The sequence below is a fragment of the Rhinopithecus roxellana genome, chromosome 12, assembly GCF_007565055.1.
Source record: "Rhinopithecus roxellana isolate Shanxi Qingling chromosome 12, ASM756505v1, whole genome shotgun sequence".
Taxonomy (NCBI): Eukaryota; Metazoa; Chordata; class Mammalia; order Primates; family Cercopithecidae; genus Rhinopithecus; species Rhinopithecus roxellana.
The window spans coordinates 110321408-110344075 of NC_044560.1; the positions used below are offsets into that span (position 1 = coordinate 110321408).

The 22668-nt window shown below is 53.8% G+C and overlaps 2 protein-coding genes across 2 annotated transcripts in view; one reads left to right on the forward strand and one right to left on the reverse strand.

Annotated features, from left to right (window-relative positions):
• Positions 1-15561, forward strand: part of MYBPC2 (myosin binding protein C, fast type) — a 36980-nt gene extending 21419 nt beyond the window's left edge. Inside the window, exons 17-28 of the mRNA XM_010369547.1 lie at positions 1456-1615; positions 1701-1805; positions 2562-2750; positions 2936-3070; positions 6724-6891; positions 7055-7143; positions 7243-7438; positions 8355-8494; positions 10135-10294; positions 10499-10635; positions 13552-13738; positions 15428-15561. Of these exons, the coding sequence (XP_010367849.1) occupies positions 1456-1615; positions 1701-1805; positions 2562-2750; positions 2936-3070; positions 6724-6891; positions 7055-7143; positions 7243-7438; positions 8355-8494; positions 10135-10294; positions 10499-10635; positions 13552-13738; positions 15428-15438 (1677 nt within the window). The 3' untranslated portion in view covers positions 15439-15561. The remainder of the gene's footprint in view (positions 1-1455; positions 1616-1700; positions 1806-2561; positions 2751-2935; positions 3071-6723; positions 6892-7054; positions 7144-7242; positions 7439-8354; positions 8495-10134; positions 10295-10498; positions 10636-13551; positions 13739-15427) is intronic.
• Positions 15562-15943: 382 nt separating this feature from the next.
• FAM71E1 (family with sequence similarity 71 member E1) lies at positions 15944-22668 on the reverse strand. The gene is given in 6 exon segments (XM_030912766.1): positions 15944-16153; positions 16960-17206; positions 21637-21767; positions 22140-22240; positions 22437-22568; positions 22571-22668. Coding segments are annotated over 6 exon segments (765 nt in total). The 5' UTR covers position 22668; the 3' UTR covers positions 15944-16096.

Genomic DNA, 22668 nt, shown 5'->3' on the forward strand with positions numbered 1-22668 from the left:
ATATATGTATGTATGTATTTATCTATGTATCTATCTACCTATGTATGTATGTATGTATGTATGTATGTATCTATCTATATTTTTGAGAGGGGGAATCTCACTCCGTCACCCAGGCTGGAGTGCAGTGGCATGGTCTTGGCTCACGGCAACCTCCACCTCCCAGGCTCAAGTGATCCTCCTGCCTCAGCCTCTTGAGTAGCTGGGACCACCATGCCTGGCTAATTTTTTGTATTTTTGTAGGGACAGGGTTTTGCCATGTTGCCCAGGCTGGTCTCGAACTCCTGAGCTCAAGCGATCCTTCCACTTTGGCCTCCCAAAGTGTTGGGATTATGGGCGTGAGCCAACATGCCTAGCCATATCTATATATTCCTATATCCATCCATCCAACAGGCCCTGGGACAGCTCGATTTTTCATTTCTCCTCTGTGCTTCCATTTCCTCTTCTGTAAAATGGATAGACTTGGCTCAATATCCATCCATTCCCTCACTCAGCAAACATCCCCTAAAGTTTCCTTTGCACCAGGTGCTGAGGATGCAACCGTGAGTCGGATGCAGCTCCTGCCCTCCAAGAGCCTTCATTTTACTTAAAATTTATTTATTTTTAAATGTGAGACAGGGTCTCACTATTTTGCCCACGCTGGTCTTGAACTCCTAGGCTTGAGTGATACTCCTGCCTCAGCCTCCCAAAGTGCTGGGATTATGGGCATGAGCCACCTTGTCCCGCTCAGGAGCCTTCACTCTTGCAGAGATGCAAACACCTGCCCAAGCAGCCACGGTCCAGGGTGCTCTGGCTGAGATAAAGGGAGGTTCTAGAAGCTATGAGAACCCAGGGGCTGGAGCCAGCACTTCCAGCTGAGGGTATCCAGGAAGGCTTCCTGAAAGAAGTGTCTTCTGGGTGTGTCCTGAAGGATGAGTAAGAGCTTAGTGTTGCATGCACAGGGACCAGCCTTGCAAAATCTCTGGGACAAGGCAGTCTGTTTTTTTTATTTTTTATTTTTTTCCAGTTGGAGTTTCGCTCTTGTACCCAGCTTGGAGTGCAATGGTACGATCTCAGTTCACCACAACCTCTGCCTCCTGGGTTTAAGCGATTCTCCTGCCTCAGCCTCCCGAGTAGCTGGGATTACAGGCATGCACCACCAGGCCCGGCTAATTTTGTATTTTTAGTAGAGACGGGGTTTCACCATGTTGGCCAGGCTGGTCGCAAACTCCCAGCCTCAGGTGATCTGCCCACCTCGGCTTCCCAAAGTGCTGGGATTACAGGTGTGAGCCACCGCACCCGGCCCAGTCTGGTGTTTTTAACGAAGGATGGCATGTGGAGGAGGGGAGTGGAGCGAGTGAGGACTCTGTGTGTCGATGGGGAATCACGGGAGGATTCTGAGTAGGGGAGTGGCAGAGGCAGGCCTGGGTTTGCTTGGGGACACGATCGGGTGCGAGGCCGTCTTGTGGCTGTGTCCAGGTATTCACGACCACCGAGGGTAGGATCCGCATCGAGAAGCGCGCGGACTGCAGCAGCTTTGTGATTGAGAGCGCGGAGCGGGCAGATGAGGGCCGCTATACCATCAAGGTCACCAACCCCGTCGGCGAGGATGTGGCTTCCATCTTCCTGCGGGTTGTGGGTGAGCAGAGAAAGCCGACGTGGCCAGGCCAAGGGGTGACTCCCTGAGACCCCGAGGGGCCACCTGACTCTCCTGCCCCCCGCAGATGTCCCAGACCCCCCAGAGGCCGTGCGCATCACCTCGGTTGGAGAGGATTGGGCCATCCTTGTCTGGGAGCCACCTAAGTACGATGGGGGGAAGCCGGTCACCGGTGAGTGCCTCTGTCTTCATGACCTCTGACCTTCCCTCCTTCTGCCTTCGTTTTTTTTTTTGTTGTTGTTGTTTTGTTTTGTTTTTTTTTTTGAGATGGAGTCTCACTCTATAGCCCAGGTTGGAGTGCAGTGGCTCAATCTTGGCTCACTGCAACCTCCGCCTCCCGGGTACAAGCAATTCTCCCGCCTCAGCCTCCCAAATAACTGGGATTACAGGTGCCCACCACCACACCCGGCTAATTTTTGTATTTTTAGTAGAGATGGGGTTTTACCATGTTGGCCAGGCCGGTTTTGAACTCCTGACCTAAAGTGATCTGCCCACCTCGGGCTCCCAAAGTGCTGGGATTACAGGCGCCAGCCACAGCGCCAGCCTCTGCCTTCTCCTTGATCTCCCAAAGCCCTTAGCATCCTCAGTGACCTGCCTCTGACCCCTGATTTTCCATTTTGCCATCTCAATCCCTTTGCTCTTCCCTGTTCCTTTACTTGCTGGTGACCTGGGAATTCTCACTTTGACCAGTAGCCTGGGTTTTTCTATGGCTTCTGGCCCCCGGTTCATGAGCTGTGACCCCCTCTTGATTCCTGACTCCAGGACTGGTGGCCTCTGAATGCTCTGTGGCCCCTGAGATCCACCTAAGATTCATGGCCTCAGACCGCCCTAGGTCATGCGATCCTCTGGATATAACCCTCATGCCCCCAGCTGACTTGTGCCCTGTGCCCTCCCGTTCCCTCTTCTCCTCTCTGCTTGGAGCCTCCAGGGTACCTCCTGGAGCGGAAGAAGAAGGGCTCTCAGCGCTGGATGAAGCTGAACTTTGAGGTCTTCACGGAGACCACCTATGAGTCCACCAAGATGATCGAGGGCATCCTCTATGAGATGCGTGTCTTCGCCGTCAATGCCATAGGGGTCTCCCAGCCCAGCATGAACACCAAGCCTTTCATGCCTATTGGTAATGTCCCCCCTCACTCTGATCCATCAACCCCGTCCACCTCTGGCCCATCTTTTGCCCGTCATCAGTCTCTGACCCTACACCCTGGCCTTCTGACCAATCATTCTACCTCTGACCCCTGCCCCTTCCTGCTGGCCCCTGACCCCTCATTCCCCCCATATCCTCTTTTTTCTGGATGCTTCCAGCACCTACGAGTGAACCCCTGCACCTGATAGTGGAGGATGTGACAGACACCACCACCACACTCAAATGGAGGCCTCCGAACAGGATCGGGGCAGGTGGCATCGATGGGTACCTGGTGGAGTACTGCCTGGAAGGCTGTGAGTGATCCTGGCAGGCCTGGTGGGGGTGGTGGCTAGCACAGGTGGGTATCCAGTCCAGGGAGCTGAAAATAGCACCATGCAGGGAGGGAGGTGGGTGCGTGGTCTGCTCGTGTTTTGTGTCTGTACTGTCATAAGTCCCTGGGATGGGACCCCCAGTGACTAGTATGTTTTCTCTCCCTTCTTCCTTTCTACACCCATCCTCCATACAGCAGTGACTTTCTGTCCATTCCATCTATCCTTCCATCCCCCATTTATCTTTTTTCTTTTACCTCTGTGACTTCTTTCTTTCTTCTATTCATTTATCCATCTAACCAATCTTTCCTTCATCCATCTTAACATCCACCCATCCATCCATCTGTCCATCTATCTGTCCACCTGTCTGTACATCCATCCATCCATATTTCCATCCATCTGTCCATCCATCCATCCATCCATCCATCCATCCATATTTCCATCCATCCATCCATCCATCCATCCATCCATCCATCCATCCATCCATATTTCCATCCACCCACCCACCCACCCATATTTCCATCTATCTCTCCATCCATCCATCCATTTATCCATCCATCCACCCACCCATCCATATTTCCATCCATTCATCCATCCATCCATCATCCATCCATCCATCCATCCCTCCATTCGTCCATCTGTCCACCTGTCCATCCATCCATCCATCCATCCATCCATCCATCCATCCATCCATAGTTACTTCCTTCGTTTCTCTATCTCTCTCTCTTTTTTTTTTTTTTTTTTTTTTTGACGGAGTCTTGCTCTGTCGCCCAGGCTAGAATGCAGTGGTGTGATCTTGGCTCACTGCAAGCTCTGCCTCCCAGGTTCATGCCATTCTCCTGCCTCAGCCTTCCAGGTAGCTGGGACTACAGGCACCTGCCACCATGCCCGGCTAATTGTGTGTGTGTGTGTGTGTGTATTTTTAGTACAGATGGGGTTTCACTATGTTAGCCAGCATGGTCTCAATCTCCTGACCTCGTGATCCACCCACCTTGGCCTCCCAAAGTGCTAGGATTACAGGCATGAGCCCTGGCGCCCAACCTTCTCTCTTTTTTAATTTTTGAGACAGGATCTCAGTCTGTCATCCAGGCTGGAGTGCAATGGCACAATTACAGCTCACTGCAGCCTCAACCTCCTGGACTCAAGTTATCTTCCCACCTCAACTTCTCAAGTAGCTGCGACTGCAGGCATGTGCCACCACACCTCGCTAATTTTTTGATTTTTTGTAGACACAGGGTCTCACCATGTTGCCCAGGCTGGTCTCAAACTCTTGGGCTCAAGCCATCTGTCCACCTTAGCTTCCCAAAGTGCTGGAATTACAGGTGTGAGTTGCCGTGCCCGACCCCTTTTTCCCTTTTATTGCTCCCTTTTTCCCTTTCTCTCTGTCCTCCCTCCCTTCCTTCCCTCCTGCTTGGCATTCACTTGTCTACCCAGTCATCCATCCATCCATCCTTGTATCCATCTGAAAGTCATTTGAATCATCCAACCATCCTTTCAGGAACTTTTTTTTTTTTTTTTTTTTGAGACAGAGTCTCACTCTATTGCCCAGGCTGGAGTGCAGTGGCACAATCTCACTGCAACCTCTGGCTCCTGGGTTCAAGTGATTCTCCTGCCTCAGCCTCCTGAGTAGCTGGGATTACATGCACCCACCACAATGCCCAGGTAGTTTTTGTATTTTTAGTAGAGATGGGGTTTCACCTTGCTGGCCAGGCTGGTCTCGAACCCTGACCTCGTTGTGATCCACCCGCCTCGGCCTCCCAAAGTGCTGAGATTACAGGCGTGAGCCTCTACACCCGGCCCAGTATCATTTTTTCATCCATATAGCTATCTCTTCACCACTATCTTTGCTTCTTTCCTTCTTTCTACCTATATAGCCATCCATCTGTCCACCTAACTAGCCATTGTCTCTCTGCCTTTCCATCCATCATCTGTACCTCCATACATCCACTCTCCATCCTCCACCAAACAAACATTCGCTGAGCACTGACTTTTGTCCGGCCCAGCGCCATGGCTATGGAGATGTCTCAGACACAGCCATCTCTCTGGGAGAACAGACGAGATCACCTCGACACTATATCCCCGACCTTAAAGTCAGACAGATGGGGGTTCCAACCCTGCCCCTCCACTGTCTAACTGTGTGTCCTTGGGCGAGTCTCTGAGCCTCAGTCTCTTCATCTAACCATGGCGAAGACAGTTCTCATCTTGACAGGGTACAGTGACGATGCACTTGAGAATGCATGGAAAGGAGGGATGGTTGAACCCTCATCAGCTTCCTCCCTCCTCCTCTCCGTATTCTTTACCCCATTCCTCCCTGGCTGGCTGCTCCCACCCTGACGTTTCAGAAGCCAGCTTGTTAGAGTTCACTCTGTTGATTGCTGCTTTGAGCCAACAGCCATGAGTTTCCCAGCCCACGGCCATAAACCCAAGACAGAAAGGCATGTAACAAAAAGCAGGCAATGTGAAGAGCTCTGACCCTGTCCTCAGCCCGCCCTCCCAGACACCCACCTGGCTGTGCCCTCAGACAGCGCCACGATCCCTGCTCCTCTGTGCCAGCCTCGCAGGAGAGCAGAGCTTGAGAGCATGCTGGAGTCAGACAGGTCTGGGTTTAACATCCTAGTCCATGGAGCCTGAGCTGTGTGTCCAGGCAGGTCTCGAACTCCTGGGCTTGAGAGATCCTCCTGCCTTGGCTTCCCAAAGTGCTGGGATTACAGGCATGAGCCATTGCACGCGGGTAAAGTTTTTTTTGTTTGTTTTTTTGTTTTGTTTAGTTTTGTTTTTTTGTTTTTGACAGAGTCTCGCTCTGTTGCCCAGGCTGGAACGCAATGGGGTGATCTCGGCTCACTGCAATCTCTGCCTCCCAGGTTCAAGCGATTCTCCTGCCTCAGCCTCCCGAGTAGCTGGGATTACAGGTGTCTGTCACCTTGCCCGGCTAATTATTGTATTTTTAGTAGAGACAGGGTCTTGTCATGTTGGCCAGGCTGGTCTCGAACTGCTGGACTCAAGTGATCTGCCCACCTCAGCCTCCCAAAGTGCTGGGATTACAAGCATGAGCCATCGCCTCCGGTTGAAAGTTCTTTAACCTCTCTGGTCCTCATCCTAACATGTTAGGGATGGTTTCTCACCTCTAACATGGGGATAGCACAGCGTTGAGGTAAGAATTAATGAACAACGCCTGTAATCCCAGCACTTTGGGAGGCCGAGGTGGGCGGATCACGAGGTCAGGAGTTCGAAACCATCCTGGTCAACATGGTGAAACCCCATGTCTACTAAAAATACAAAAATTAGCAGGGCATGGTGGTGGGCGCCTGTAATCCCGGCTACTCAGGAGGCTGAGGCAGGAGAATCACTTGAACCCAGGAGGCGGAGGTTGCAGTAAGTCAAGATCTCCCCATTGCACTCCAGTCTGGCGACAGGGCGAGACTCCGACTGAAAAAAAAAAAAAAATTAATGAGCGAACAGATGTGCCACCCTTAGAGCCTGGCCATGATGAATGCTTAACTAACGCCAGCTGCTGCTGCGGCTTCTGCTAGGAGCTTACCCACTTCTCACTCGCTGCGTGGGGCCCAAATCCCCGGGAGAAACGGGAGCGGAGGGTGGGAGGAGGACATGAGATCCGCCAGCAGGGCCTCTCTCTCCAGCGGATGAATGGGTCTCTGCCAACACGGAGCCCGTGGAGCGCTGTGGCTTTACCGTCAAGAATCTCCCGACCGGAGCCAGAATCCTCTTCCGAGTCGTTGGGGTCAACATCGCGGGGCGCAGCGAGCCGGCCACCCTGGCCCAGCCGGTCACCATCAGGGAGATTGCAGGTGCGTGGCCCCTGACCCTGCGCTCCGAAAGACCAAACTGGAGTCGTCCCGCCTGCCCTTTCCGTCTGATCGACAGGACCTCCCCAGACAGTCTCATCGCCATTGGCCCCTGGAACGTGCCCCGGTCCCCCGCTGAGCCCCCTCCCTGTGTTTGCGCCCTCAGAGCCACCCAAGATCCGACTCCCCCGCCACCTCCGCCAGACCTACATCCGCAAAGTGGGAGAGCAGCTCAACCTTGTCGTCCCCTTCCAGGTCAGGGGAGCGGGGTCAGGGGCCCGGGGTCCGCTCCTGCCGCAAGCCCCCTTTGTGCGGGTGGAGCACTGCTGACCCCGCCCCGCCCTCTCCCCGCAGGGAAAGCCCCGGCCCCAGGTGGTGTGGACCAAGGGCGGGGCCCCGGTGGACACCTCCCGCGTGCACGTGCGGACCAGCGACTTCGACACCGTGTTCTTCGTGCGCCAGGCGGCCCGCTCCGACTCTGGGGAGTACGAGCTGAGCGTGCAGATCGAGAACATGAAGGACACCGCCACCATCCACATCCGCGTCGTGGGTGCGCGCGCTGGGGAGGGCCCCTGGTGGTCGGGAGGGGCAGGGATGGGGAGCGATGAGGGAGGAGGTGAGATGAGGTGTGGGAGAGGAGGTGAGAGATGAGGGGTGGGAGAGGAGGTGAGAGATGAGGGGTAGGAGAGGAGGTGAGAGATGAGGGGTGGGAGAGGAGGTGAGAGATGAGGGGTAGGAGAGGAGGTGAGAGATGAGGGGTGGGAGAGGAGGTGAGAGATGAGGGGTGGGAGAGGAGGTGAGAGATGAGGGGTGGGAGAGGAGGTGAGAGATGAGGGGTGGGAGAGGAGGTGAGAGATGAGGGGTGGGAGAGGAGGTGAGAGATGAGGGGTGGGAGAGGAGGTGAGAGATGAGGGGTGGGAGAGGAGGTGAGAGATGAGGGGTGGGAGAGGAGGTGGGAGATGAGGGGTGGGAGAGGAGGTGGGAGATGGGGGGTGGGAATGGAGGTGGGAGATGAGGGGTGGGAGAGGAGGGGGGAGATGAGGGTGGGAGAGGAGGTGGGAGATGGGTGGGAGAGGTGAGATGAGGGGTGGGAGAGGAGGTGAGAGATGAGGGGTGGGAGAGGAAGTGAGGAGATGAGGAGGGGGAGACTAGATAAGGAGCAAGGCAAGTACCAGGGCTAGGAGTGGAGGAGAGATGAACATGGGGAACCCTTGAGAGAGAGATTGGGTGGAGAGAGGAAGTGGGGAGACATCGGGGTGAGGAGAGGAGGTGAGGAGGGATGAGGATGGCCCAGGATAGGAGGAAGTGGAGAGATTGGGATGGGGGAGGCCGTAGGTAGGAATGGGAATGGGGCATAAGAGAGGTTAGAATCAGAAGAGGAGTATAGGGGTGTGGAGAGGGGAGGGGAGGGGAGTGGCTGGACATCCCAAAACCCAGACTGACTTGTCACACTTGCCCACTTCCAGAAAAGGCTGGGCCCCCCATAAACGTGATGGTGAAGGAGGTGTGGGGCACGAACGCGCTGGTGGAATGGCAGGCCCCCAAAGATGATGGGAACAGTGAGATCACGGGGTACTTCGTCCAGAAAGCAGACAAAAAGACCATGGTGAGAGAGCAGAGGGGGTGACGGGGAAGAGCCGGTGAGGTGGGCAGAGCAGGTGCAGATGTCCCGCTTTCACAGCTGGAAGGGCAGGGAGGGGCCCAGAGGCTGGAGGACGGGCTGGGGCCGGGAGGGAAGCCTTTTAGCTGAGACTCGGCACGTGATGGGTTTTCATTTTCTTTTTTCACTGAGGTAAACATCACATAATGGAATTAGCCATTCGCTGTTTTAAAGCGAACAATTCAGCAGCCCTTAAGACATTTGCAGGGTTGTGCAGCCACCGCCTCTACCCAGTCCATTTTCATCCCCCAGGGGAAGCCCTGTATCCAATAGCGCCACCCCCTGGTCTCCCCTGGCCCCAGATCCTGCCAGCCACCGATTTGCTTTCTGTCTCCCTGGATTTACCTACTCTGGACATTTCATACACATGGAATCCCAGCTATGTGACCTTTGTGTCTGACTTTGTTAACTCAGCACATCTTCAAAGTTCATCCATACTGCAGGGTGCAGGGTGTGTCCATGCGGCAATCCTTTTTTTTTTTGAGACGGAGTCTCGCTCTGTTGCCCAGGCTGGAGTGCAGTGGCGCGATCTCGGCTCACTGCAAGCTCCGCCTCCCGGGCTCACGCCATTCTTCTGCCTCAGCCTCCCGAGCAGCTGGGACTACAGGTGCCCGCCTCCTCGCCCGGCTAGTTTTTTTGGTAGTTTTTAGTAGAGACAGGGTTTCTCCGTGTTAGCTAGGATGGTCTTGATCTCCTGACCTCGTGATCCGCCCATCTTGGCCTCCCAAAGTGCTAGGATTACAGGGTTGAGCCACCGCGCCCGGCCTACAATCCTGTTTTTAGAATTTTTTTTTGAAACAGGGTCGTACTCTGTCACCCAGGCTGGAGTGCAGTGCCTTCTCTGCCTCCGAACTCAGGTGATCCCCCCTCATCTTAGCCTCCCAAGTAGCTGGCACATGCCACCACGCCCTGCTAATTTTTGTAGAAATGGGGTCTCACTACATTGTCCAGGCTGGTCTTGAACTCCTGGACCCAAGTCATCCTCCCACCTTGGCCTCCCAAAGTGTTGGGATTACAGGCGTGAATGACTGCACCTGGTCTTAATTTCTTTTACATTGTTAAAAATTTTTTATTTTTGAGACAGGGTCTTGCTCTGTCACCCAGGCTGGAATGCAGTGGCATGTTTATGGCTCACTGCAGCCTCAAACTCCCAGGTTCAAGCAATCCTCCTTCCTCAGCCTCTTGAGTAGCTGAGACTACAGGTACTGGCCACCAGACCTGGCTAATTTTTTGATTTTTTTGAAGAGCCAGGGTCTCGCCGTGTTGCCCATGCTGGTCTTGAACTCCTGGGCTCAAGTGAGCCTCCCACCTTGGCCTCCCAAAGAGCTGGGACAGGTGTGAGCCATGGTGCCTGACTCCTTCTTAGAGTTGAATGATGTTCCCTTGTCTGGGCTGACCAGTCCATCCCTGCACTGATGGGCGCTGGGTTGGTTCCACCTGTTGGCCACTGTGAGTAGTGTGCCACGAGTGACAAGATTTTTAAACACCGGATGTGCTCTTCTCACCCTTTCTTGCGTCTGTGTCTGTGTGTAATCCTGTGATCCTGTGGCCCTGACCCGCCTGGTCCCTCCCTGTCCCCACACTAGGAGTGGTTCAACGTCTATGAACGTAACCGACACACTAGCTGTACTGTGTCCGACCTCATCGTGGGCAATGAATACTATTTCCGAGTTTACACTGAGAACATCTGTGGGCTCAGTGACTCACCTGGTGTCTCCAAGAATACGGCCCGCATCCTCAAGACAGGTACAGCCATCCTGCTCCACGGCCCAGGCCCACCCCCTCCACCCTCCCACCCAGGTCCCACCTGGACTCCCCCTGCCCTCCCCTCCCCTCCCCACTGGGGTTGACTGCACCTAGTTATGGGGGAGAAGTGATTGCGGTTTGTTCCGCGGCTGGTGTCGGGATGATCTAGATCAGTCGCCTCACGGGTGCATCCTCTCTCCCCAGGAATCACCTTAAAACCATTCGAGTATAAGGCGCATGACTTCCGGATGGCTCCCAAGTTCCTGACGCCTCTCATAGACCGGGTGGTCGTGGCTGGGTACTCAGCGGCTCTCAACTGCGCTGTCAGAGGCCACCCAAAGGTGCCTGTGCAGGGACCCAGATCTGTGTGTGTGTTGCCTTGTGGGGAATCTTCTATACAACGAAGCCCCCACTCCCCATCACGCCAGTTCTTCCTCCCCGAGTTCTCTGTCTCAAGGGATTTAGTCACTTAAAACAATTTTTTTAATTGATTTTTTTTGTTGTTGTTGTTTTGAGACAGGGTCTTGCTGTATCACCCAGGCTGGAGTGCAGTGGTGCGATCACAGCTCACTGCAACCTTGACCTCCTGGGCTCAAGCGATCCTCCCACCTCATCTTCCCGAGTAGCTGGGACCACAGGCATGAACCACTATGCCCAGCTACTTTTATGGTTTGTAGAGATGGGGTCTTGCTATGTTGTCCAGGCTGGTCTTGAACTCCTAGGCTCAAGTGATTCTCCTGCCTCGGCCTCCCAAAGTGCTGGGATTACAGGTGTGAGCCACCACGCCAAGACTGGACTTACTTGCTTTTCACCCACTTCCTGTTAACTCCTCTGACCACAGCCCAAGTCTCAGACAATCAATCACACCTTGCCTTTGGCTTCCTGCCTTTTTCCTTCCTTTTTTTTTTTTTTTTTTTCTTCTGAGACCAGGCTGGAGTGCAGTGGTGCGATGTTGGCTCACTGCAACCGCCTCCCAGATTCAAGCGATTCTCCTGTCTCAGCCTCCTGAGTAGCTAGGATTACAGGTGTGCACCACCATGCCCAGCTGAATTTTGTATTTTTACTAGAGACAGGGTTTTGTTGACCTCAGGTGATCCACCTGCCTCGGCTTCCCAAAGTGCTGGGATTACAGGTGTGAGCCACCGCGCCCAGCCTCTTGCCTTTTTCTTTGTCCTGTCAGGTAATAGCTTGTCTCGGCAGCTTGAGGAAAGGACCATTAAGTCTCTCTTGCTCTGTCCAAGGACAAATGCCAGTCCCGTGGAAAAAGAAACCTTGGGAGCAGGGGCAGCCTGAACCGCCATGGCTCCCCAGGGTCTTCCTGTCCAGCCGTTTCCTGACTGCTCTTTGGGAGTGTGGACACTTGCAACCTAGAGCTCGTTTAGACCAGAGGTTGGCAAACCATCGCCCATGGGTCAAATCCACCCGCCACCTGTTCCTCTCAATAAAGATTTATTGGAACACGGGCCATGCACATTTGTTTATGTTTTGTTTACAGCTACTGCAGACAAAATGTAAACAAATGTGCGTGGCTCATGTTCCGGACCCAGAGACCACAGGGCCCAAAAAACCCGAAATATTCACCATCTGGCCCTTTATAGGAACAGTTTGCCAGCTTCTGGTCTGGGCTGTAGGTTCTTCGCTTTAGCCCTCTTAAGGCATACCATGGATTTATTGGTTCACCATCTCCATCTCTGTGTACTTTATTCACTAACTCCACTCATTCATGTCTCTCATTCCACTCATTTATCCACCTACCAATCCATCCTTTACTCAGTTCATTCCTTCACTCCATTTGCTTATTTACAGCACTCTTTCATGCTCTCATTCATTTATTCACTCCATTTATTCTTTCAACAAACATTTTCAGAGGCTTTCAATGACCTCGGTGATTCGAACAAGAAATTTCCTGTATGTTGAGGGAGACTGACATTTGCCCAGAGTCACACAAATAATATAAAATTATAAAGGGCTGGGCCAGACACGGTGGCTCACACCTGTAATCTCAGCACTTTGGGAGACCGAGGCGGCAGACCACCTGAGGTCAGGAGTTTGAGACCAGCCTGGCCAACATGGTGAAACCCCATCTCTACTAAAAAAAAATACAAAAATTAGCCAGGCATGGTGGTGAGTACCTGTAATCCCAGATACTTGGGAGGCTGAGGCAGGAGAATCGCTTAAACCCAGGAGGTGGAGGTTGCAGTGAGCCAGATCACGCCACTGCACTCCAGCCCGGTAAACAAAGCAAGATTGTCTCAAAACAAACAAACAAACAAACAAACAAACAAAAAAAGGCCAAGCGCAGTGGCTCACACCTGTAATCCCAGCACTTTGAGAGGCCGAGGTGGGTGGATCACCTGAGGTCAGGAGTTCAAGACCAGCTTGACCAACATGGAGAAACCCTGTTTCTACTAAAAATACAAAAAAGTAGCCAGGCATGGTGGCACATGCCTGTAATCCCAGTTACTCTGGAGGCTGAGGCAGGAGAATCACTTGAATCCAGGAGATGGAGATTGCAGTGAGCTGAGATTGCGCCATTGCACTCCAGCCTGGGCAACAAGAGTGAAACTCCATCTCAAAAAAAAAAAAAAAAACAAGGGCTAGCAGGACACAGTGGCTCACTCCTGGAATCCCAATCCCAGCACTTTGGGAAGCCGTGGTGGGAGGTTGGCTTGAGGCCAGGAGTTTGAAACCAGCCTGGGCAATATGGTGGAACCCATCTCTATATACAAAATAAATACAATTATAAAGGGAGGCAAGTGTGTGAGAGAAACACAGGCAGAGTGTAAAAATAAGTATTTCCGTTCCGGTCTAGGGGCCATGAAGGGACGTGTGAACTGAGACCTAAAGGATAGGTTTAAAAAAAAAAAAAGGAGGGAAGGGCAGCATGGAAGAGGGAACAGCCAGTGCCAGGGTCCTGAGGTGGGCGCCTGTCTGGTCTGTTTGAATGACAGCGAGGTAGCCTGTTTGGCTGGAGCAGAGAAGTAACGGGGATCAAAGACTGTGGGACCCTGTGGGCCACGACAGTGAGCTTCTTGTCCTGAGAGCAATGGGAAGACCGCACCGTTACCATGTGAAGTAGGGACTATCAACCTGCTTTTACAGAATAGGAGACTGAGGGTCAGGGAGAAGTGACTCGCCCCAGGACATCTGGCAAGAGCATGGCAGAGCCTAGAACCCAGATCTGCTTCCCGAGCCCCATTTTGTCATTGCCCAGGGACCCTCTCTAAGTTGGCCTCCTCTCCCTTGACTCTTAACAGCCGAAGGTGGTCTGGATGAAGAACAAGATGGAAATCCGCGAAGATCCCAAGTTCCTGATGACCAATTACCAGGGGGTCCTGACGCTGAACATCCGCCGCCCCTCGCCCTTTGACGCTGGGACTTACACCTGCCTGGCCGTCAACGAGCTGGGCGAGGCGCTGGCTGAGTGCAAGCTGGAGGTCCGAGGTGAGGGCGTGGCCATCCCCAACACTGGCTGACCGTGGCTCGGGCCCTGTGCCAGCCTGGCCAGAGGCCCTGGGCTGAGCACCGCTGGGATCTGGAGACAGTGAGACCTGCCCTCTGGAAGGAGGACTGGGAAGCTGCTGTCCTGAAGGCGGCACAGAGCATCATAGGAGTTGGGGTGGGGGAGCCCCGGACCCAGCTTGGGCAGGAATCAGATTTTTTCAAAGGAGTTGAAGGACAAGGAAGAGGGAGGCTGAGTGAGAAGGGCTTAGCAAATGTCCCCAAGGCCTCCAGTGAACCTGGGTCCCCGCAGGCAGATGGGTTGACAGAGTGAGAGCAAACATGGATAACAGAAATGACCAGGGGCGGTGGGAGCTCCCAAAAGTGCCTCCCCTCCATAGCCTGTCCCCATGCTCTCACCCACCTGCCCCTGCCTCTCCCTGCCCCTTCCCCTCATCTCGGTCCCAGAGCTCCAGCCCCAACGAAAGCTACATCCTCTACCTCCTGGATTCCATTTCCAGCCGCCTCCCTGTCTCCAGTCTTTCCAACCTGCCACCCACCTTCACCCCTGGACTGGCCCCAGAGAGCTCTCTCTATCCAGAACTGCTCTGCCCCAGCCCTGATCCCAGCCCACTGGGGGCTCCCCACCACCCCAGCGCCCCTCCACCTGGTGTTCACAGTGGTGTGTCCACCTCCGGCCCCCACCCACCCCGGTTCTTCCCACATGATGTCCCAGCCACACTGGGCTGTTGGCCGTTACACTGGCCAGGCTTTCCTTCCACCGGGACTTGGCACAGGCTCTTCCCTCTTCCTGGAACACAATTCCCCTGCTCCTTTACCCTGTGCTCCGGCCCATCAGACACCTGCCAGTCAAGGCTCAGCAAAGAGGCCACTAACAGTGTCCCTCAGAGCAAGATGACATCAATGTGGACTTCCAGAGTCCCTCCCGGATGGTGACTTCTGACCTCTGACTCCCCTGGCTCTGAGAACAACCCAGCAGACAGGGTGGCTGGGAACCTTTAACAAAGGCTGAGAGAGGATACTTTCTGGCCAAGCACGGTGGCTCTCGCTTGTAATCCCAGCACATTGGGAGACCAAGGCAGGCGTGTTGCTTGAGCCCGGGAGTTCAACACCAGCCTGGGCAACACGGCAAAACTGTCTCTACTAAAAATACAAAAAAAAAAAAAAATTAGCCAGGCGTGGTAGCACATGCCTGTCGTCCCAGCTACCTGGGGGGCTGAGGCAGGAGGATCACTTGAACTGGGGAGGCCGAGGCTGCAGTGAGCTGAGATTGTGCCACCGCACTCCAGCCTGGTGCAACAGAGTAAGACTCTGTCCCAAAAACCAAACAAAAACACCCCCGATCACTGCTCTTCCAAGCCCACTCAATTTCTGATATTCTGCTGTCTCCCTGATTAACTACTGAATCAGCTCAGAAAAATCCCGGCCTCAGGATTCCAGTGACCGCGTACAGCCAGCAGCTCAGCACGTCCCCATTTGGGATCCAGAATAGCAGTAGTCAGGCGCACTGTGACTCTGGGTTTTCCAGCCACAGTGGCCTGGGATGGGGCGGGATGGGGACTGTCATCCTGTCTCCCTGCTGGTCATGTGGACACAGCAGCCAAAGGGGCCTAGGGCTTCAGGAGGAGGCGTGTCCGGGCCTGGCTCACCCACTTTCTCATTTTCCTGCAGTGCCGCAGTGAGACCTATCCCTTACCTGCCAAGAGAGTTGGTGGCGGAGTCCTGACCCCAATCCCCAGCCTCTCGGGACTGTGTTCTTTCTGGAGTTTTTGCTGAGAACAAAACAGTGTTGTCTGGACCCTGGAGTGTCTGTCCTTCTTACCTCTGTAGCTCCGTCTTCCTCCTGCAGGGGGTTGGTCACCCCGGGGTTGGCGACGGGAGCAGTTGCGTTGACACAGGCCACGGTGAGGTGGCCTCTCGGAAGAGCTACTTTAGTGAGGCAGCCATGTTGTTACTGCAAGCACAGAGCATCAAAGGTGAACCCAAGCCCATGTGGAGGCCGGCCCCAGCGGAGCTGCTGGGAGGGAGGGAGGGTGCAGGCTGGGGACAATGAATGTGACAGCGAGTCAAAGACGCACCCAGGCCACGCCCAGAAGGCTGGAGGCAGCTGTGTCAGTGTGGTGGCCTCCAGGCCTCGGCCGTGGCCCAAAGAGCTAGACGTGGTGAACTGAAGAGGGAGACAGCTGCGCGGACTTGGCGACGATGGCAAGACCGCTCGTGGCCTGCTTGTTGGTTCTTAAGGGGTTGACCTTTATTAACTTTAATATCTCATCTGCCTGGCCCTGGGGCAAGGTACTTTGATCTCTGGTGATTCGGTGACCTTGAAGGATGCTGGAAGACTCAGAGTCCCCAGAGCTCAGAGGTCTTGGGGTCAAGTCTGGCTTCCACGCCTTGGAGCTGGGGAGAGAGAGAGTTCGTTTCAGAGGCCTTGGCCTGCAGTTAGGGAGTGGGGGGGCGGGGAGGGACTTTGCACTTACTGGAATAGCAGGGGAAGCCAGGTGTCTCAAGAGTGGGCACAGATTCCAGTGACCCCAGCTTCAAAAACTGGCATCACCCCCTGCTCCACCTTGACCCCCAAGGCCCTACAGAGAACTGGACATTGGGCCTGGCTGACCCCACTCCTTCAGGATACAGGTTGTCCCTCTCTAGACCCCATTCTGGTAGGTCAGGGGGAGAGGGGCTGGGGCATTGGTGTGGGTGGCTGTGTGTGTTCCCAAGTAGGACACGACAGCCTCCTTGGCTAGGGGCGCCAAGGCCCTGGAGAGACTGCTGGCTTCTACCCACAGACCCCCATATCCCTGGGTCACCTCCACTTCCAGACCCAGAAGTCCAGGCCCCCAGCCCCTCCTCCCCCAGACCCAGGAGTCCAGGCCCCCAGCCCCTCCTCCCCCAGACCCAGGAGTCCAGGCCCCCGCCCCTCCTCCCCCAGACCCAGGAGTCCAGGCCCCAGCCCCTCCTCCCTCAGACCCAGGAGTCCAGGCCCAGCCCCTCCTCCCTCAGACCCAGGAGTCCAGGCCCCAGCCCCTCCTCCCTCAGACCCAGGAGTCCAGGCCCAGCCCCTCCTCCCTCAGACCCAGGAGTCCAGGCCCCAGCCCTCTCCTCTCTTAGACCTGGGAGTCCTCAGACGCCTCCCCTCTGCCCTCTGCTGCCCCACCGCGCTTCCCCCCTCTCCTCACTTCCTCCCACTCCCTCTGGGCCTCCACCTCATCGTCATCACCCTCCTCATCTTCATCCTCCAGCACTTGGTGCTCCTGTGTGAAGGGCACGGCGGAGGCGGAGAGGAAGCGCAGGCGGTAGAGCAGCCGCACCCACTGGCCGAACTCCTGGTCTCGGGTCTCGAGTGGGGCGCGCAGTTGCAAGTAGAAGGTTCGGCTGGTGTTCAACTTGACCTCGAGCTGACACCGGCTTTCGTCGTGGACAAAGAGCTGGACGAACTTCAAGGGGAACAGCCTGGGTGGGAGGAAGGGGCAGACTCAGGTTCTGACCCTGTCGGGTCTTCCTGCACCATCGGGGTCAGGGGTCCCCACCTTGCCACCCTCCCTCTGCCCCAGGAATCCCTTTCCACTTTCATTGCCTCTTGAATTTGAGTCCATTCCCAACTTTCTTCCAGCCACATGTTTCCTTTTTGTCTCCTACTAGTCCTCTCCCCTAAACTCCAGACTCAGATATACAACTGCCTACTTGAAATTTCCATCTGGGGCCGGGCGCGGTGGCTCACGCCTGTGATCCCAGCACTTTGGGAGGCCGAGGCAGGTGGATCACCTGAGGTCAGGAGTTCGAGACCAGCCTGGCCAACATGGCGGTACCCCATCTCTACTGAAAATACAAAAAATTGGCCAGGCGTGGTAGTGGGTGCCTATAATCCCAGGTACTTGGGAGGCTAAGGCAGGAGAATTGCTTGAATCTGGGAGGCAGAGGTTGCAGTGAGCTGAGATCACACCATTACACTTCAGCCTGGGAAACAGTGCGAGATTCTGTCTCAAAAAAAAAAAAATGTTGCTGGGCGCGGTGGCTCAAGCCTGTAATCCCAGCACTTTGGGAGGCCAAGACGGGCGGATCACGAGGTCAGGAGATCGAGACCATCCTGGCTAACATGGTGAAACCCCGTCTCTACTAAAAAAATACAAAAAACTAGCCGGGCGAGGTGGCAGGCGCCTGTAGTCCCAGCCACTCGGGAGGCTGAGGCAGGAGAATGGCGTAAACCCAGGAGGCGGAGCTTGCAGTGAGCTGAGGTCCGGCCACTGCACTCCAGCCTGGGTGACAGAGCGAGACTCCGTCTCAAAAAAAAAAAAAAAAAAAAAAGTCAGCTGTTATTCTATTTGGGGGACAAAAATCAACCTCCGACTCCCAGGCTCAAGTGATTCTCCTGCCTCAGCCTCCCGACTAGCTCCCGAGTAGCTGGGACTACAGGTGGCCATCATCGTGTCTGGTTAATTTTTTGTATTTTTGTAGAGATGGGGTCTCACCATGTTGGCCAGGCTGGTCTCGAACTCCTGGCGTCAGGTGATCTGCCCGCCTTGGCCTCCCAAAGTGCTGGGATTACAGGTGTGAGCCACCACACCCAGCCTCTACTGCTGTTTTTAAAGAAAGGGTGGATCCATATATATGTGTGTATATATGTGTATATGTGTATATATGTCCTCGTGTGTGTATATGTGCATATACGTATATATGCATGTGTATATATGTGTATGTGTATATATGTATGTACATATGTATTTATATATGTATTTGTGTATATATACATTATGTATATATGTATGTGTGTATATACGTATATGCATGTATACATGTATATATGTGTTTATATGTATATATGCATTTATATGTATATGTTTATATGTATATATGTGTAATATGTGTATGTGTGTAGAAGTATATATATGTATGTATATGTATATATATTTGTGTGTGTATATACATGTATATATACCTCTCAGGAACTGCCCCAGAATAGCTCAGGGCTGAAGTTGGTTAGACAAAAGTGAGGGGCTAGGAGATGAGTCCTGAGGCCAAATTTGCAGAGCAAGCTCAATGTTCTCACTTCAGTGGTATATTCATTTGGGAAGAGGTTTTAGAGTGCCAAAGGAACTTATGAGAGGATCAAAGCCACTCTCAGCATCATCATTGGTATTCTTCCAACTGCAGGTCATGATTCAGTGAGTAATGAGATCACTGGTGAAATACAGTTAGCATTTAAAATAAAAGGGGCTGGGCAAGGTGGGTCACACGTACAGTCCCAGCACTTTGGGAAGTTGAGGGAGGAGGATTGCTTGAGCCCAGGAGTTCGAGACCAGCTTGGGCAGCACGGTGAGACCCTGTCTCTACAAAAAAAGACAGGGTCAGGCAGCAGAGGTGGGAGGATCGCTTGAGCCTGCAGAGAGCTGTGATCACTCCAGCCTGGATGACAGAGTGAGACACTGTCACAAAATTAAATAGGAATGAATGGATGAATGAATGAATAAATAAATAAATAAACAAATAAAGACCAGGCACGGTGGTTTATGCCTGTAATTCTAGTGCTTTGGGAGGCTGAGGTGGGAGGATCACTTGAGGCCCAGAGTTCAAGACCAGCCTGGGCAACATAGTGAGATTCCATCTCCACAACACATAAACAAAAATAAAGGCATAGTGTAGAAGAGAAAATATCTCAGTGTACCGTACTGGCATCAGAATACTGCTTTGTGAAAGGTTTTTAACTTAGGGGGGATTAATCAAGGCTATAAGTAATCTTGAATACATGCAGGTCAAAATCTGATTTGGCTACCAAATTACAAAAGCAATCTTTTGGATTTCAGAAGTGCGAGAAAGAACTGTGGACCTTCATGTGTGCATGTGTGAGACAATGAGTTTGTCCTTCCTTCCTTCCCTCCTTCCTCTATTTCTCCCTCCTTACTTTCTTCCCTTTCTTTTCTCTCTCTTCTTTCTTCCCTTTCTTTCTTTGAGAACGGGTCTCACTTCATTGCCCAGGCTGGAGTACAGTGGTGTGGTCACAGTTCACTGCAGCCTGGAACTCCCGGGCTCAGGTGATCCTCCTGGCTCAGCCCCAGTAACTAGGACCACATGTGTGTGCCACCACACCTGGCTAGCTTTGTAATTTTGATTTCTGTAGAGATGGTGGTCTCGCTATGTTGCCCAGGCTGGTCTTGAACTCCAAGCCTGAAGTAATCCTCCCACCTCAGCCTCCCAAAGTGCTGGGATTACAGGTGTGAGTCACTGTGTCTGGCATCTCTCTTTCATGAACTGTGAGATATGGTCAAAAAAGTGAAAGCTGGACAGGCATGGTAGCTCATGCCTATAATCCCAGCACTTTGGGAGGCCCAGGCAGGCAGATCACCTGAGGTCAGGAATTTGAGACCAGACTGGCCAACATGGTGAAACCCTGTCTCTACTAAAAATACAAAAATTAGCCGGTTGTGGTGGCAGGTGCCTGTAATCCTAGCTACTCAGGAGGCTGAGGCAGGAGAATCGCTTGAACCCAGGAGGCAGAGGTTGCAGTGAGCCGAGGTTGAGACTGTCTCAAAACAACAACAACAAGAACAACAACAACAACAACAACAAGTGAAAGCTACTGGCAGAATGTTTCTGTACTATGGGCACATAAACATTTCAGTCTTTGTAGCTGGAGTTGGAGCAGGAGCCTTGGGTGAGAGAAGGGAACAGCTTCTGCTGTCTATTTTGTTTTCTTGTATGTTAGCATTGCTTTTTCTTTTCTCTTTTCTTTTCTTTTTTCTTCTCTTTTCTTTTGAGACAGAGTCTCACTCACTCTGTCGTCCAGAATGGAGTGCAGTGGCATGGTCTCGGCTCACTGCAACCTCCACCTCCCAGGTTCAAGTGATTCTCCTGCCTCAACCTCCCGAGTAGCTGGGATTACCGGTGCCTGCCACCACACCTGGCTAATTTTTTTGTATTTCTGGTAGAGACAGGGTTTTTCTTTTTTTTTTTTTTTTGAGACGGAGTCTTGCTCTGTCGCCCGGGCTGGAGTGCAGTGGCCGGATCTCAGCTCACTTCAAGCTCCGCCTCCCGGGTTCACGCCATTCTCCTGCCTCAGCCTCCGGAGTAGCTGGGACTACAGGCGCCCGCTACCTCGCCCTGCTAGTTTTTTGTATTTTTTTAGTAGAGACGGGGTTTCACCATGTTAGCCAGGTCTCGATCTCCTGACCTCGTGATCCGCCCGTCTCGGCCTCCCAAAGTGCTGGGATTACAGGCTTGAGCCACCGCGCCCGGCCTGAGACAGGGTTTTTCTATGTTGGCCAGGCTGGTCTCAAACTCCTGGCCTCAAGTGATCTGCCTGCCTTGGCCTCCCAAAGTGCTGGGATTACAGGTGTAGGCCACCGCACCCAATCTGCATTACTTTTTCAATGAAAAAATACGACGTAAAGGAGAGTATGGAGTGAGGCACAGGAGGGCTCAAGAACCATGAGATCCACAATCGTGACAAGCTTGGCGTTCCAATCCTGGCCCACTCTGGAGCCACAGTGGGACCCTGGGCAAATGGCTCCCAGCTCTCTGAGCCTCAGTTTAGCTCTTTGGAGGATGGGGCTAAGGGAGCCCACCATGTGAAGATATGAGGTCAGAGGTGAGATCACATGCACGGCCCAGGGGCATCTGGCATGAGCAGGCCCTGCGGAAATGGTCATTCTCCTGACTCCTGCTGGGGCATGGGTGAGGACTGTCCCCTTCAGGTCTGTCTAGTCCTTGATTTCTGGCCCCTGAGGGCTGCTCTGTCCTTCTCCCATGTAGATGGCAGCTCAGGGAGGGCCGGTAGCACTGCCAGCTCCTGGCCCTGGGGGTGGTCTGGGTGAGGGGAGGTACTGCTGGGGGCTCAGGTGCCTGGAGCTGAGGGAGGAGGGGGTCTCAGCTGAGGTGGAGGCAGTTACCCAAAGAGTTGCAGGCGTCCATTCTCCTTGTCAGGGCCAGCCAGAAGCAATAGGTCCGGGAGCTCCAGGGCTGGACTGGAGGCTGCCACCCCCATGGTGACCTCGTTGGCAACTTCTCCCAACCGAGTCACCTGGGGCCAGAGGTCAGAGGTTAGGGGCAGGACAGATGTGGGGGCAGAACTGGGGAGGGATCAGAGGCTAGGAATCTTGGTAGGGGAAAAGGTCATGAACCAGGTGAGTTGAAAATCAGGCTGGGGGCCAGATATCTTGGAATTAAAGGTCAAGAATCATATGGGTGTGAAGTTAGGGAACCTGAGGCAACGGAGTTCGAGGTTCACAAAGAATCTAAAGAACTAGAGGTATGGGGCGTCAGACGTCACGTAGGAGTTGGGAGTCGGGAATCCCACGAGATAGACGTTATGGGGGAGCAGGGGCTTTCCAAGTCAGGAGGAGGTCGAGGGACAGGCCGAGGCTTGGGATGAGGGGATTCTGGGGCTCCCTACCTGCACAAAGTTGCTCTCAAAGATGGGGAAGTCTCGCAACTGGTCGAATTCGCCGCTCTGGAGGTAGCGTTGGAGCCGTCTGGGACGGCCCGTGGGAGAGGCTGGAACCAGGAGGCATTTTAGCAGGACGAAGTCTGGGGGTCGATCCCGGGAGGCTGTGTCTGGCTGCCAGACAGGAGGGCCCGGCACAGCTCCGCGCAGAGGACGGGGTATCAGATGTCTCCGAATTGCCGGCCCCAGCCTTTACTTGGTTCCCTCACCAGGTCCAACCCCTCCAGGCCTGGCTCCATCTCTCACCTGCCATCCCACCTGTTTCCACCTCGCCAGCTCCACCCACAGCCGGCTTAGCGCCGTGATCCCGCCTCATCGCGATGTCCCCGCCCGACGGGAGCGGAGGAAGGAGCCGAGGGAGAAAATGAGGGGCTGGGCTACGGGCATTGTGACGTCATGATGTGGATCGGGTTTTATGACGTCACACAGAACCGGGCTCCCCGTTTGTGATGACGTCCCTGGAGGGGGCGGCTCCATC